General features: G+C 41.3%; 1 protein-coding gene across 3 annotated transcripts in view; it reads right to left on the bottom strand.

The window, feature by feature from the left end:
• LOC134528479 (nuclear factor NF-kappa-B p100 subunit) overlaps positions 1-17,063 on the bottom strand; it is a 55,161-nt gene that overhangs the window by 4,603 nt on the left and 33,495 nt on the right. For all 3 annotated transcript variants that reach the window (XM_063362128.1, XM_063362127.1, XM_063362129.1), the window contains exons 13-19: positions 13,402-13,516; positions 12,337-12,553; positions 6,584-6,753; positions 3,864-3,977; positions 2,752-2,979; positions 2,408-2,525; positions 436-599 (exon numbers count right to left, since the gene is read on the bottom strand). In XM_063362128.1, coding sequence (XP_063218198.1) covers positions 436-599; positions 2,408-2,525; positions 2,752-2,979; positions 3,864-3,977; positions 6,584-6,753; positions 12,337-12,553; positions 13,402-13,516 — 1,126 coding nt within the window. The remainder of the gene's footprint in view (positions 1-435; positions 600-2,407; positions 2,526-2,751; positions 2,980-3,863; positions 3,978-6,583; positions 6,754-12,336; positions 12,554-13,401; positions 13,517-17,063) is intronic.

The raw sequence follows: 17,063 nt of genomic DNA, 5'->3' as shown, positions 1-17,063 counted from the left end.
TAAACTTAGACTTTTGTGAATCAATATAGTTCATAGTTACCTATTATTAAATAATGTTATTTTATTTAATTACATATTAAATAATACATTTTTCCAGCCTCCATTAGTAAATTCATGTTTCAATAAGCAACTTATGGGTCCTCAACAAACAAATGAAATCAAGCTAAAAAAAAAGATATGTTATATTACATTTATAAACTAAAATATATGTGCATTTTCATTGCGTGCTTTTCTTACAATGAGTTATTTCGGGTAATTTAGTAAATTTATTAAAATGTTTTAACCAAAATGTGTTTTCTCCTGTATCGGTTCTGAATCGGTGAATCCGCAACAGTTGCATCAGCATATCGGCGTAGCCACATATCGGAAAAAATTTGTGAATCGAACCGCTCTACACACGCCCCAAACCACACCACACCACACCACACCACTCACGCCTGTGTAGCTGAACAGAGTGGCGGCCGGACTCTTGGAAGACTCGATGCAAGGAACCAGGAAACTGCAGTCCAGCAGCTCTGCTAGCTTCTTCCACAGGCCTTTGGAGTCCAAAATGGCACAAATCTTCTCATTTGTTTCCTCGTCTAAGAGCAGTTTTCTCTCTGCAACACATGTCACATCATCTGGATAACAAAAACGAGTTATTTTTTTTTAATTAGGTGTTAATGATAAAGTGTGCCAATGCAACAGTACAGCTAAAACACAAATACCTTTTAAGCAAGAATAAATCTCTTAGTTAAGAAGAAACTATTTTTAAAAAATGCAATACATATAAATAATAATTTCTCAATATATTTATCAATTATTCATGAATATATTTATTTCATAATACACTTCTTTCACCACATATTACACTTGTGGTTTGAAAGGCAACTGACACTGCGTTCTAGTTTTATTTGTTTGTTCTTCGATAAATGTTGCTAATTTTTCAAATATAAGCTCTCAAGGTTTTTATTACAACAAAATTAAACATTTTGATCACTGTTTATGAGTTGAACTAAGCTGGACAAACATATCAAAGTTAGGAAGATTAAAAATTGATGAAAATGATGAAAACGTTGAAAACTATAATCCAAATGGACGGCACAGAATAGGAGGCTTGGCGAGTTGCGTTGACACAGCGAATGCCCCAGCATCATAAAAAAAAATCAATTACAGGAAAAACATGACATTAACTTTGCCACTGCAATGGGGGTTGAAGTGTTGGTCGAGGTTTAGGGCGCCACCACATGTATAACGGGCATGTGGACACGGCTACTCTGTTCTCAGGGCCGTGACGTAGCCCGTGTGTGGCGAGGCCCGTTTCCCCCTGTATCACTCAAAACCTCCGAAAAACGACGACAGGTGCGTGAAGATCCTTACTCTCGCAGCGCTCGCGACTCACTGACCGTCCGTCCTCGCTCGGCAACTCTCGGGAGCGAAGCACTGGCGTCACATCGGCAGGCGCGGGCCGACACACGCACACACACACACACTTCGGTGGGCGGTCGTAGAGGGCGGTGGTGGAAGGAGGGGGCTCGCAGCGTGTAAGGGGGGAGGCGGTGGCACATTGGGCTCAGAAGGGCACAGCCCGGGACTATGATGTCAACTTGAAAGGTGGAGGAACGACAGTTGGGGGACCAGTGACAATGTGAACGACTGCTGCATCATGACGTGTGCAGACGACCCATGCGGACCGCCGGAATGCCAGGAGGCAGGTGAGTGCCGCAGCAGAAGGGCCTTAACAGGAACTGCCCACTCTCGAGCTAACATCTAATAAAGACACTACAGACATGCTACAGCTTCAAGGTAGTCGTAAACAGATTGGAAAACCAGATACTTCGGAAAAAAAATGACAACAGGATAATCGACAGTTTCTGATTGGCTGAGGAGAAAAATGCAGGCATAAGCTCGGAAAACAGACAAAATGAAAACGCAAATAATATTTGAATGAATGAATAAATTTATTAAGCGTAAGATGTAATATGCATCAATACCATGTCATTTCAACAACTGTGGATAATAAGTACAGACGGGAAATAAAATTTATTCACCGGAATCCTAGAAACTAAAAAAAAAAAAATAACTGAAAAATTTGTTCAACTTAAGCTAAACTTCGCTGAAAATATTAGAAAAATATTATGTAGTTAAGAAATCACAACAGCGTTAAAAAAAAAATACATATTTTGTTGTGACCAAGTTTCGTTTAACCAAATAAATTCCTTGAATATAAAATTAATGTTTCCATGCATATATGAAATAAATATTGTCTGTTATATTTAAGCTACACGACCAAACTACTTGGTTTCATCATCAAGGTGTTTAATTTTGTAACATTGTAAAAGAATAGGAGATTGAAAGGGAGAACGCAGCGGGGTGTTGCACGATGTGCGGTGAGAAGGGGGGCAGACAGAGCAGAGAGGTGCCTCACCATCGTCGTGGACGGGGCTGGGGGCACGGTCCTGGGGCTCCTGCTTCACGACGACCAGCGACGACGGGGACTCTGCCCTCGCGCCCGGGGGCTCTGCCCGCTGCAGCAGGTCCAGGATCTGCACAGCATCACAGCGCTCTGACCCCAGCTGCCGGAGCAGCAAGGACATCGGGAGGAACACAAGTTCTGAAGATGGGATATTAATGTGTCAGAGTTAATACTAGAACTACTGAACCATGTTTAATAATGGCAGATTATAATACTTTCGGTGCGGGCAAAAATTTAAAAAAAAAAAAATTCAATTCCTTCAGTTCTCGGACCCCCGACAGGGACGGCGAGCGTACCTCCTTCTTGTCGGAGGCAAGGTCGAAGGAGGTCTGCCCCTGGGTCGTCCAGCGACGGTCCTCGTCGTCAGCGGGAGAGGGCGGCAGCTCGTCGTCGCTCAGCGGCTCCTGCTTCACAGCCACCAGCTCCAGGGGGCACGGCCCCGGGTCGCCCTGCGCCTGCCCCTCCTCCTCCCGCTGCTTCTGCTTCTGGTGCTCGATTATGTAGTTGGCCTGGTACGGATCCGCCTGCGGTCAGAGCAGTGTCAGACACGCGTCACACCTCCACCGCATGTCACTCACATTATGTTTGTTGGTCTTTTAAAAAAAGAACTTTTTGAATCATGCTTTAAGGGGCCCGCCTTGTCAGGGGTGTAAGTATGTTAGTGATAAGTGCGACGCTCGCTCGTGCTTCTAGCGCGGTGTCGCCTCTAAGCGCAAGGCTCTGAACTGGCGCGCAGTCTTCTCGTCGACACAGGATTTCTGTGAAATTTTGAGCGGTGACCGTAACATTATGTGCCGCTGTACTCGTTTTACGCCTAAAAATTACTCTGAAAACATGCGCTTTAGTTTTAGCCATTTTAAGTCTTCTAAAAATACAGTTTAAAAACAATCCGAAATCAAAAGTACTTTTCGGCCCACAGCGAACTCTTAAATGCTTTTCGTAAGCAGATCCCACTCGGATATCTTGAGTAGTTATCAAATCGCGTTGTTTTTCCTGAAGCTCTGCGCACCATGTGTGTGCCCGGGTAGACGGAGCCCTTAAGGCTTTATCTCTCGAACCATGTTGGTTTTTCTTCATTTTCACTTCACATTTTAAGAAGTCAAAAAAGGCCAATTAAAAAGGTTTTTCCAGAATTTTACTATTCAGTAAGCAGTATAACTTAAATAAACCTGATCCACATGGCTAAGATGATGTTCTGAATAATGATATAGGTCTGAATGCAATGAATAGCGTGCTCTTTCGCCTCTGGAGTTAAACTTAATTTGTAGCAATTTTCTTCCTAGGACGGATAAAAATACAGTTGTTAAAATTATATAGAGGGATGTATAAAAATAAATGATTGATGAAAGAGAGTGTGTGCTTCACGAGGTGAGAATGACAAAATATTTTTTAATGTGTATTGTCTCACGTTATTATGCATGAGGAAGCGACATATGTCGACGGAGCCGCTGTCGTTCACGACGCAGGAGATGTGGAGCGGCGTGTTGCCGGCCAAGTTCCTCGCGTCGATCTCCGCCTTCGCCTGCAACAACCGCACCTCACTGTAACGAGCACCGCCTGGCCAGCAGTGCCTCATAACCTCAAAGTGGTGGACACAGTAAACGTGAGCAAAGATATGGACGTTAACATAATTTACATGAACTTATCTGCACATACCATAAAAAATAAGACCATAATGAAGTTTTATCTGTAAATGTACATAAAATAGGTACACATATTTACAAAATATTGGTAGATGTGGTAAGGAGAAGTGATACAGAGACTTAAACACAATAGTTACAATTTTTGTTCGTTTGTTAATTTGTTACATCATGCAAAAAACTATCTACTAGATTTTGATTACATTTAGCATTATTATATACAGTAGAATCTCGTTATAGCGAGCACGGTAATAGCGAGAACACGGCTATAACGAGGTATTTTTGAGGAATTTACGGCGTGAGCGCTTGAAGCGTGCTTTTGTTATTTGTCTGCTTTATCTCCACCCCTCTCGCTCGCCCTAGACATCTTGCGGTTGACGCCTGTCACATTCTTCAGCCGTGCAGTCGCCACCTAAGTGCGTGGCTTTAAAAATAGAATCCCATCCTTTCTTTCTTTTATCAAACTTCCGTTAGTTATCTGTGCCGTGTGTAGACAAAGTTTGAGATTGGAACAGAAACAACGTAAGAAAGTTTTTTACAAATTAGAAATATGTTTTTGTTTTTATAATCACGTATTTTCAAGTTTTTTTTTGTTATCTTAAAAGAGATAATATTAAAAAGCCGCTCTAATGAGATTTAACTGTTTCTTGGATAACAAAAACTATTAATTATCAAATATTGTTAATTGTTTATATTCTATTTATTATTATTTACGCGACTGCATACTGTACGTGTACGCAATACGACTGGATTCGTTGCTGCAACATAGCATGTTATGCGGTATCAGAAGTAACGAGTAACGTAACGATAGTAACGAGTACTAATTGTTATAGTAACGAATACATACGGGTACACAATTTTTCGTTACTTTTACACCTCTAGTAGGCACTACCGTATTTATTTCCGAATCGCTAGGACAGTTTTCTTGTAACTTTTGTTTCGGTCAGTTGTTGCGGTATCTGTCCGGGAAAGGAGTGGTGATGGTAGGAGTTTAATCCCAAATTTAATTTCAAAAAAAGTTGACAGGTTTCTTTAAATGAAAAAAGTATAGTTTTCCAGCGACTATTTCGTTTGAGGCGTACGTGCGTTGCTGCAGCCACACTCCTGCTTTTTTGTAAGGAATTAAATCGTCGCACTACACTAGCACCACCTGTTAGCTACATCCCGAACCAACATGGCCGCCAGCAGACAGCCCGCGTCGACAATAGATAGCAGGACAATGCTGCGTCGGCCGCGGGCTGAGATGCTATACTTACGTGGCGTGGTAGGGTATTCTGGTTATTTTGACGCAATCGGTGATCGAATCCGTACTTATGGGGTATCGTTTTAAAGAGAATTCACACATCTGCTCACAGAAATTAAGATTTCGTTAATATAACCTGTTATTTTCCAATTATACAGGTTTAAACACATTTTTTTTATGCTATTTTCGGTTAATTTTAATTTTTGGGGGCCAAAATTTGTCCAATTCGGTTATAGCAAGGACACGGTTATAGCGAGGATCAAACCCGGAACCGTGACACCTCGCTATAACGGGACTCTAGTGTATAATATTTTGTGGAATAAAATTTATGAAATTTTAAATTGCAATAAATTACATTGATCCTACAGGACACACACAACCCTAGCTTTTGAAAACATCACTCTAAAACTATTAAACATAATTCCTAAATTCAATGCAAACAATGTGACATGCACAAGTATACTAAAGAGTTTACATAATGTAGTTAAAAAGTGTTACCAATGAACAAAAGGTATCCTTTCAATTAATGCTGCCACTTTTGTAGGAAAAAAATTAGTGATCATAAACACACTTATTTAATTCTAGTAAACAAATGAAACAAAGTAAATGTAACAAATTTCTTCTGAAGTACTTAAATCTATCATATCTTGTCTCTGTAAACTTAAAACTCATATAGGGAAACTGAAAGATATGTCAATGCCCAATACTCACACCACGCTTTCAAAATTGATGATAATAATACTGGCACATTAAAGGTATTTTGAAATTATCAGAATAAGTTAAAAACATTTATTTGGAAAAAAATTAACTTCACAATCATACTAACTTACTGTTACACAGTTGCATTATGTTCAAACACAAATCATAATTTATAATTAATAATAAACTGATTATCAATGTTGATTGGTGTTTAAGCCCGGGAAACAGTGGGTACTTCGTCTCCATGACAACGTTGCGTGCTTGAGAGTCGGGAAACCATCGGTGCTATTCGTTTTTTCTTCGGTACTTTACAAAGCATTGTATTAAGTTTTTTTGTCAAAATTGATTAATTTTCATTTTAATTTCATTTATTATAACTGTAAATAAGAGATTTGGTCTCATTTTCCCCCACACTAATACAACTGTGCGAAGCCGGGTCGGGCAGCTGGTTATTTATAAAATCTAGGAATGAATTATAGAAGTAGTAACAGTGCAAATGCAAAGAACGGGCATAAACCGGGACCATCTCGGCAGACAGGAGCTCACCTCGAGCACCAGGAACCTGACCATCTGCAGGTTGTCCTGCTCCACGGCGATGTGCAAGGCCGTGTTGCCCTGCTTCTGCGTCTGCACGTTGACGCTGGCCCCCGCTCCCACCAGCAGCTCCACTGCTGCCAACTTGTTGCTGCGCGCCGCCACGTGCAGCGCCGTCTCGCCTGTCGACAGGCAGGTCCACGAACACTGCGGGTTGGAGCATGCCCGCTGCCGGACTACCAAATGTTACATCCAACAAACTGCGCGAACATGTCATTTACAGTTTACAACTATCTGATTAAATACAGTAAAAAAACATAAATATTTTTTAAACTGCAACAAACCTTTATATTTTGTAGCAAAATAATATTTATTTAATAATATTAGGTCTAAACCTGTTATTAGTAAACTAATAATAAATTTTTTCTAAAGATGACAGACAAACCTGTTCCTCATTCTCGTTCATCCCACCACCTCTCAATCAATCAAACATCTTTCAGATTCCAAATGATTAAACAAACCGAGTATATATTAACAACACTTATTTTATTTACATTTGATGCAAATATTTGTTATTTTAAATTGTATACTCCTGTCCAATTAAATTTTTTTTAAATTTGGACATAAATAAACCAAAATATTTTTTTTTTAAAATAAATTAGAGAGAGTTGGACAGATCTCAATATGTTGGCTTTCCAAAAACCGTAGTTTTTAATTAGGTTATTTTTAACAGTTATTACATAACTGACGTCAACCGGACCTGCGCCCCAGAAGCCTGGTCAGCCTCCGCCACCTTCCCCTCGCCCCCCCGTCCCACTTCCCGTACTGGCAGCTGCTCCGTCACTACGTAGTCGAGTGTTTGTGTTTGAATAGCGCGCCACGAACTACCTCAAGAGGGCGCTGTAGCAGCAGTGCGATGTCCCCCTAAATTTGAAATAATAACATTGTATGGCTTTTTGTTTTTTCCCCAGTCATTTGTGTCGCCACTGACGGGCGGAAGGGTTTTTATTTTGTTTAGAATATAAGTTTTAGTATGTAAGTTAAAGACATTGCCGGGCGGACCCGAGCGGACCCGAACACGAACGAAGTTGACATGTGTACATTATTTAATTAATTAATAACTCTAGGTTAAATAGTAATAGAGCCGTGGGAGAACGTGTATTAATTTTAGGAGTGTTTTTTGTAATTCTTTATAAAAAGATTACAAGGCACTTAATCGGAAAGGTGTAACGGTAAACTGACAAGGTGGAAGGCGCCATGTTGCTTCGAGGGAGCCTGGCGCTCTGCCAGTTCTACGCCGCCAACGTCCGAGGTAAGACGCTGCCTTCCGCACCCAGGGACTTCACTCTTTGTTCACTGACTATTTATTCCGTTTTCTGCTTAATTCTTTCAAATCTCTTTCACGTGTCTCCAGGGCCTGCCTCGGTCGGGGGACTGTTTAACGTAATCAATTTTTTAACTCTTAACGAGTCTTTTCACGTTCTAAGTAATCGCTTGTGCGGGCCATGTGCGTGGGCTATATTCCTGCGTTCCGATTAGGTGTCTGGGATCTTGGAGACGCACCTCATGAGACCGTGTATGGGAGTACGCGCACGTATTAAACGTATTAATTCTAATTGTCTCCTTGTATTTTTTTTCACCGACCACGTGGCGACCTATTCCTCGTGAGCAGGCGTGTGGGATGCCTGGAGAGTCCACTATTAGGTGTTATACCATAAGCGTGCCCGATGCTGAGAGCGGGTCGGGTCTGAGTGTACTATGGGAGTTAACCGAGGGTCCAGTCTTGCCTCACACGGGCGACGTCACACCCTGAGACGGATGATAGCCGGGTCCACGTGGTGGCGCCTATTACCAAAAAACACCGTAGTGACCCTCTCGACACCCGAACCGCGACATAACATACAAGAAAAGATTTAATATTTGGCTTTCATTAACTTATTTTGATAACAATAAATATTTTTCTAAAAATCACAACACATTAAACATTTAGTTATTAACTTTATAGCAATTCTAAAGTGGGTTTATCACCTAGTTTGATGCCACCTAGATTGAAAACAGCTGGTATCGATTTGCTTAAAACTATAAAGTGGAGGTTATATACCCTGTATGCAAACATGTAGAATTCAGTTTTTTGGATGTGTAACATCTTAGCCCTAGGTATACTGCATTTGGTAGGAGTAATTTCGTGAACAGAACGGAAGTCGCAGGGAATGGAAATGTGTAACCATGGTGATGTCATCTGTGACGGATGGCACGAAACAAAAATCACAAAGCCAATAGGAAACTTCATAGAATTAACTGTTTAATGTTTTTAACAAGATGGGTAGCATTTTAATAAAATTCCTTGTCGAAAATCAGACCCAAAGCCAGGGATTGGTATTTTTTCAAGTCTTTTTCACTTTTATCGGAGCCGTTTCACTACATAGTAGTTTAACATTCCAATCTGCAAATCGAATGATTCAACAGTTGACGTAACTGCTTCAGTAGCACATTCTAGTGGCAGATGCATAAACTACGTGTGATTAGTGCATATTTATGATGCACAGCATTATTTTAAAACAATTCGACATCTCCGGCAAGTACTGAAAGACTCGCTCACAATTCCCCCCCCCCCCCCCCCCCCCCAAAAAAAAAAGTAAACTCCATATTTTCAGAAAAATTGCCAGCAAATTATTTACAAAACTAAGGAAAATAAAACATTTAGGGATGTGCGGGTACCCGATATTTTCGGGTACGGTTCGAATCCACAACTACTTGAACCCGTACATGAATTTGAACAGTACTACGGATATTGAAAAATGTTATAAATTTATTTAATAGGCTCAAAAATACCTAGCAGTGAAAAATAAAATTAGGCTACTACTATTATGTAAGTATTTATAATATGATGTGCTAAAGAAAGAAAATTAATTAAATAATTAACACAGTGACGTTAAAAAAAATTTCAAGATTTCGAGAGCTTAAACTGTACCTAATTATGAATATCATCGTATAGCAAACTAGAAATTAAAAACAATTACATACCTACAAGTAACCAACTACTTTTTTTTTTGTTCTTATAAATAGTTGTAGGCATGTTGTACTAGCCTTTATCTTTATTATTGTGAACCATATTATTGATAATAAAATTAGATACTTCTTTTGCTTGATTTTCAGTCAGTTGCAGTAATCATAGAATATTGTGTACTTCAAACTGCACCAAAACATATCAATATAGGCCTAGAAATGAGCTGTCTTTAAGCATTCATGTAACAGAAACTTGTGAAAACCAATTGAATTAGGTAGGCCATGTAGGGAATATTTGAAACTTGCTTCATGTTTTGGTTTTTCATCGTTTAGAGTGTTTATTATTAATTATGTTTACATAATTATAAACATTTCAATCTCAGTGTAAGAAATAATTGCCAGTAGTTACAGTTAGAAAAAAGAAGACACACATTATTTTGAATTAATCAGTTATTTTTAATTATTCTGTGCTTAATATTCGGAATCGGATTTATATCTCAAATATTACCAGGGATTCGAATCGGATTCGAATTGAACTGAAAATAAAGGATTCGCACATCCCTAAAAACATTTCACATTTTTTTTACCATTTTTTTTAGAGGTTTAGTTGTTAACAAAAGGCATATATTATAACTCTAGCTATAACAAGATTAAATTTCCACAAATATTTTGTTGATTTCCCAGACTTTTCCAGGTTCACACAGTTTTCTATAACTGTAGCAAACCTCGATTACGTTTTCACTGGCCATATTCACTACATACAGCCCTTATCAAATGAGTTTTTCTTAGTCACATACATGCAATTGCATATTGACTTAACATCATTTTACTAATAAAAAGCCAAGGTAACTTACAACAGTGATAATAAAAATTGTTCACACAAACGGTACACTCATTGAGCTACTGATGCAATATTAATTGAACTGCAGGCACATTCAACATGGCAGCCAAGCGCCAAATTCAAATAGTCTCAGTTTTCCTGTTTTCACAGCACTGAATGGATTCGTCAAAACAAAAATTATTATAGTTGTCACCAGCTTCTAAACTGTTAAATACATTTTCCCAATACAAAACTAAAAGAATATCCTTAACTAATACTTACCCATTTATGTGTTGAGTGCCTGCTCCAATATAAAAAAGGGCCCGAGCCAGTTCCCCGCCGTTAACACCCATTTAGTGCACGGGAAATTGTCGGCGCCTGGAGGCCAGCAACTTACCACCTAATCGGCTGCTCGTTACCCCTGCGGAGTCTCGAGAGAGAGTGAGCCCAGCCAACCCGAGGCTCCGCGGAATCTCTCCATCCTGCCTCCAGCCAGGACGGCACAGAGGCTGCACCAAGCAGTGAACACCGAGTGTTCCCAGAGAAGCGAGCTCCCCAACACTCACTCGCGCTCGCGCTACCACGCGCCATCCATCGACGTCACAGGTCGTGTGTGGGGCCAATTTTGGGGACTCAAACCTCCAAGGCTGGTCAAAGAAAGGCAGGTGTGTTACGTATCGTAAAACCCGCTATGCTGTCTTTACGCCTTTGTTCCGTAGGGCACTACCTCCCACTCTAACTTTCATCTGTCTAGCACCCTACCAGGCCGACTCGAGGGAAGGGACAGGAAAAGCCCTGGTGACCTGGGTTCGACCCTCACACCTCGCCTTGTTCCTCACAGACAAGTCGCGGGGTGGTTACTCAGTGGCCGGACCGTCCAGTAACGTTGGTCAGCTCGGAAAACAGATCACAGCGGATCCAAGCCATATTTGCCACACCCCGAACACTTGGGCAGGACTGTAAGTACTCGGCAAAATTCGTCCAACTCTTCCCTGCTCCCATACTGCCTGGCCTTGTGCCCTATCGCAAGGAGAGACAAGTCAAGAGGCAGAAAGCCCTCCTAGCCTGGTTGGCAGAAGACGAGGGCCCTGCCCACATGAATTCCAAGAATTGCAGCCAACAGCTGCAGCGAATGGGACCAGCGGTGCCCCCACAACCCTCTATGCTTTTGTTTGAGCCACCTCAATGACCCAGAGCCCGCCTCCTGTCTGGAGGGAGCTTGCACGGGTACCAGTGCTGGTACTCGGTACCCGGAGGTCCAGTCGGCCACTGGTTGCCCGGTACCCAGGTTTCTCCGCCGCCCTCATGACACCATTTGCCACCCACGCTACCCAAGAGGCCACCAGAACCGCGAGCCGTGGCACAGACAGAGACCTTCTGCCCGGCCCGTGGTCCAACCAGGCCAGTCGCCAGAGCCCCAGCCCCCAGTCAGAGGAAACTGACCTTCTGAACCTATTACCCAGCTTTCCTCTGGCGGGACAGCACAAAAGGAAGGTGAGGAGATGAGGAGGGCGACAACCACAAACCACTAACACAGGAATGCTTACAGCATCAAGCGATAAGTTAAGTTTCATTGTTTAGTTGCTGCATGTTTTGTCTAGAGACATACGAGACTGTAAAATCCAGATAAAAACGACACAATTAATGCTGATGCACTCGCAAACAACTCGATTGGCAGCAAGCGTGCACGATAGCACAACTTACCACCATGATGGTTCAACAACAACTAATGCTTCGTTGCCGGAAGCTGCAGGGCTACCCACCTTGGCAGGCAGCCAACTTGAAAAACTTGACGCTGCTAGCCAGCAGCACAGGAAGTTCAAAATTCAAATGTTTCAAACACTATACACTAAATTACACACAATATTTACAAGTCCAAACACTGCGTGAATGATGATCTCGACCAGAGAGACGGGTTGCCTCGCCGGAAGGCACTCACCGTCGTCGTTGAGCTTATCGAGCTCCGGGCGGTTCGAGGCGATGGGGTAGTTCTCCTGGAGCAGCAGTTGTCTCAGGCACTCGAGACTGTCCTGCCTGATGGCCAGGTGCAGCACGCTCTCCTGGCTGGAGTTCAGGATGTTCGCGTTGGCTCCCTGCCTCAGCAGCTCCGCCACGTGGGCCGGCCGGCTGTACGCCACCGCCACGTGCAGCAGCGTCTGCAACCACACACGCACGCTCTCAGACCAGGAGCAACACACATGCCGTCGTGCGGTGGAAGGATATCGCTGCGTTGTGAATGCAGGGGCACCCACTCCCCTCGCCCAGAGACTGCCACGGCAATGTTTACCTGCTGACAGCTCGGGCAGTTATTTCTTCCCCCCTGCTAACAAGAGGGCAGACTTACAGGAGGTGCCTTTCACACAAATACACAAAACAGATAATGTAGTTGAAGTAGCTTGGCTTCTGGGTTGTAGCCGTGTCCTTGGCAAAAAAATTCACCAACGTTTCGGTCGACATTGCAGTCACGCTCATCCGGGAGCAGTTACCTCATTGTGTTACATATTTTTGTGTATATGTCTATGACTTTTGCATGTTCTTGCTGTGCAATCATTTGTTACTTAAAATAAAACATATTAAAGTAGATTTTCTCAGTTTTATTCACGAAGAAACCCAAACTTTAAATAGGTAACTGCTCCCTGATGATGGTGACTGCAATGTCAACCAAAACGTTGGTGAATTTTTTGCCGAGGACACGGCTACAACCCAGAAGCCAAGCTACTTCAGACAATGGCCGTGAATGCCTGCGAACATTATTAGATAATGTAGTTTTCGTAAATCTCTTAACATCTACTGTTGGGGTCGTGGCACTCTTTACTGCAACCATGGCTTACGCAAAACCTTACAGTTGCTTCATTACTACATGAAATCGGGCAAGTTTCCCACGTAGTCAGGGCCACACGAAAACATCTTGCAAAGTCAGTTGATACACAATCGAACTCAAAGAAAGCAGGCCTCGTAAAGCAAGTTGACTGGCAGTTCCCGAAGCGCGCAAGCTGTTACTCACGTCTCCATTCTCGTTCTGGTCGTTGATTATGGTCGGCTGCTCGTCCTCATGCAGTGTGCTCAGCATGATCTTGAACGGGTCCAGATTCCCCGTCGCGATCGCCACGTGGAGGGGCCTGGCGGAACACACAACGCAGCACATCTGCACCTCAGCTTCCAACACAGCAGAGGAACTAAAGCCCACCGCAAACGGTACAATATTTCCTACTAGTTTGCTTACTAGAATGCTTACTGGTTTCTGTACTGTGTAGGCTACAAGCTGAAACACTAGGCGCGCTACAAGTTTCTGCTGCACACGATTCTAGCTGCCTTGCTAGTTTTTGTTAAGAGAATATTCTCCGCAACAAATTTTTATTATGATAATTCACATTTTTTTTACTGCATACAAACAAGGCTCTTCTTTGTATGCATTTATTAAAACGAGGAGTTGGTCACTATTACACTTATTTTCCGTCCATGTTTATCACGACATGCGCGCTTAAAAGTGTAAACAACCCCTCGTGCTGTTTTCGTGAGTTCTGATTGGCCACTCCTTAAATATTGGAACACACCAAGCAACGAAAATAGGACGCAGTCTATTACGCAAAACCAGTAGCCCAGCTCGTACAGCTACTAGTATCCAGTTTGAATTCGAGTGAAGAAACTAATAGTAGAGCCAGTACGACTCCTAGCTTACAATATTGTAAGGAATACTGTACCGTGTGCGGCGGGCTTAACTCTTCAGATGGTAATTGTAAAGCTCAGCGTCGTACACTGAGCCCAACCCTGCAGCCAACGTAGGTTCTGCGAGAAGAGTTCCGTAGTGAAAGATGTAGGATAAACATGCTTTGAAAAGGGTGAAAGAAGTTCTGGTGAAGAGAACAAGAAAAAAAAGTTGTTTTTCGGTGGAAGGACACCAAGCGTAGGGGTCGGCCTCTATTCAGGCAAATGCGGAATAAGAAAATCTACCGTTGTCAGTTCTCAAAGTTGCAGGGTTCCGCTGTAATTAACGATAAAGTGTAAATAAAAATTAAATTAAATATTCCGGCTAACATTTCATAGACTAATAAGGTCAATTTAGGCTACACTGACCGTCTAGACTTCACTGAATTATATATATATATATATACATAAAATAATTATATACAGTTTTATATATATAAATAATTGTATATAAATGTTTTCTAACTTTGGTAAACTATAAAGGTACACAAGACAATTTTCGATACTATAACCCAATCCAACTGTGTGTCACCCACTATTGTGATATGTAGGGACCCCAGAAAATGGTAAATAAAACTGGCTCATTTCGGTGTAAAAAAATGACAAAAGCGGTGCAAAAAATCGGTGTAAAAATAAGCAATTGGTAGACCCCAAAAAAGGTGGAAAAATTATGCCATTGGCGGTGTAAAAATACCCTCATAGCGGATAGGCACTACAAAGTGGCAGACTCTGCCTTACATCGGCCCACTTTGTCTGTCGTTTCATCACACAAGAATACAATCTGTTTGTCTTCTACAGCGTGCCTTACTGCTTCCTTATTTGCCTGGCCAATTTTTGGGACATAAGTTTCTCTAAGAGTGTTGGCTGATGGCTAATCCCCTGCACCTTTAATGTATACATAACTTACAATATACTTATAAATAGGTAGCATTTATAAAGTTATCGCTGAAAATATTAATGGGCTAATTTACTCAAAATAATTCTAAGCCAAACCTAACCCAACCTTTTCAAGATTACTGCTGGATTACAGTCAAACCATCAATCAATCAGTCAAAAATATCTTGTGGTGTGCTCACCATTTCACAATGCAATCCATCCTATTTTTGTGTTTGTTAATCTGAGGTACTTGCATATTTATTTGAAGTGAAGGTAAGTTGGGCCTAAAGGTAAGTTAATTGATAATATTGTAGGCCTACATATGCTTATGAACTTTTATTAGAGGGGGAAAACATTTCTAAATAAATAAGGCTAACCTTCAACATGGGTGTTAAACCATTCCCTCATAGCTGGATGATCAGCTTTTTCCAAAAGAATGTTAACCTACAGCATCATATTAACAAAATCAGAAACAAATTCTTGTTTTCTGCACTTTCAAGCTTGTTTGCTTTATTCACGCTGTCGCCTATCGTGATTTGTTTAGACACAGTAGAATTTTCTTGACAAAATAATTGTCTTTTCTGTTTTGTTTTGTGTGTGTCATTTGCCACATGCTTTTTGCACGTGTCTTTGTGTGTCCAATCAACCCGCACGTTGCAGAACTTGCACATCATAATTTTGTCCCGCTGATCAAAAATATAAAATCCATCCGATTTCATCTCTCTTTCGCGATCAAACATTGTCGAAGTTTTCGGCATCTTAGCCATAATTTCAATTGTATCACTAAACTTACAAAATGTGGACGGTATTTGTAAACACTCATAGATATGTGCACGAAAAAATGACTGCCATCTTAGCTCCATGCGATTAAATTAGGTTAGAAAAATTGACACCAGTGCGCCTTGCGGCAGAAACGACCATTATTCAAAACACGAAAACTGTGGACAGTCAATTTTGTTATGTCGGTAGTGCGCACATATTGATTGTTGATATTTGTTACACTTTGTTTTCATTTGCGATGGCAATATTTACTGCTTGTAAACAGAGTAATAAAAATACGTGGATTTCAGTAACGTGTCAAAATGAAGATAATATCACGGCACTAGCCTTTCAGTCTATGTTTATTTCACGCCTATGTTTATGATGGCGTAAATAAATAGAACTTGCGACATAAGGACATTATTTTGTGCGAAAAAGCGTGGATTTCGCGCGAAAATGCGTGAATTTCGTGCGAAAATTCGTGAATTTCGCGTACAGCGAAACCCCTTATTTACGTTACCGTTATTTACGTTTTCCCGTTATTTGCACTATATTCTTCAGTCCCGTTTGGTTCCCATATAGTCCAATACAATACTTTCCCGCGAATTACGTCTCAAAAATCGAATCAATCCCGCTATTTACGTCACGTAACAACCATAAACAACCAGAAAATACCGTGGAGCTAGTAGGCAATGAACATTTTAAATAACAAAATATACATATTTTATAACATGAAAAGTTGCTTTTATTTCTAAACATGTAATAATTTAAGCCTAGGCGTGTAAAAGTACGAGTAATTATAGCAGGAGACAATCTAAAATGCACGAGGGAAAAACGTAAACTCATGAATGTACAAACATGGCTGCTTGTAAGTTCTGATACTGTATTTATGTCACAACTTAGCCGAAATACTGGTACGAGACATAAACTTCACAAGATAAAATGAGCGGTGTCTTGGTAACTGTTTTATACGTCTTTTATAATTTGGGAAGTATTGTACAGTTGACGCCATATTTTTTAAACTAACCATTTATTTCTGGGGATCGTAAATAATTAATTATTGGTATCAAGACATCATGATAAACGTAAACTTGAACATGTCACGGCAGCGAGAAAACTGGTGCGTATACCAATAAATTGGTATTAGAACTGGATAAAATTGGTACACGGGAGGTGGAGCTTATATTTTTTTCCGCTAAGCTCGCATCTATTGGTTGGCGGCTGATGGCGTCATGAGTCTGGGCGGAGCATAGAGTGCGCATGCGCCGCCGCGTCGTTACAGCAGCTGACCAAGTACAATGACCTTTCTCCGCGTTTGGCGCGCTA

This window comes from Bacillus rossius, chromosome 1 (genome assembly GCF_032445375.1).
Source record: "Bacillus rossius redtenbacheri isolate Brsri chromosome 1, Brsri_v3, whole genome shotgun sequence".
Taxonomy (NCBI): domain Eukaryota; kingdom Metazoa; phylum Arthropoda; class Insecta; order Phasmatodea; family Bacillidae; genus Bacillus; species Bacillus rossius.
The sequence above is the reverse complement of the archived record's forward strand: the minus strand, read 5'-3'. Positions and strand labels throughout refer to the sequence as shown.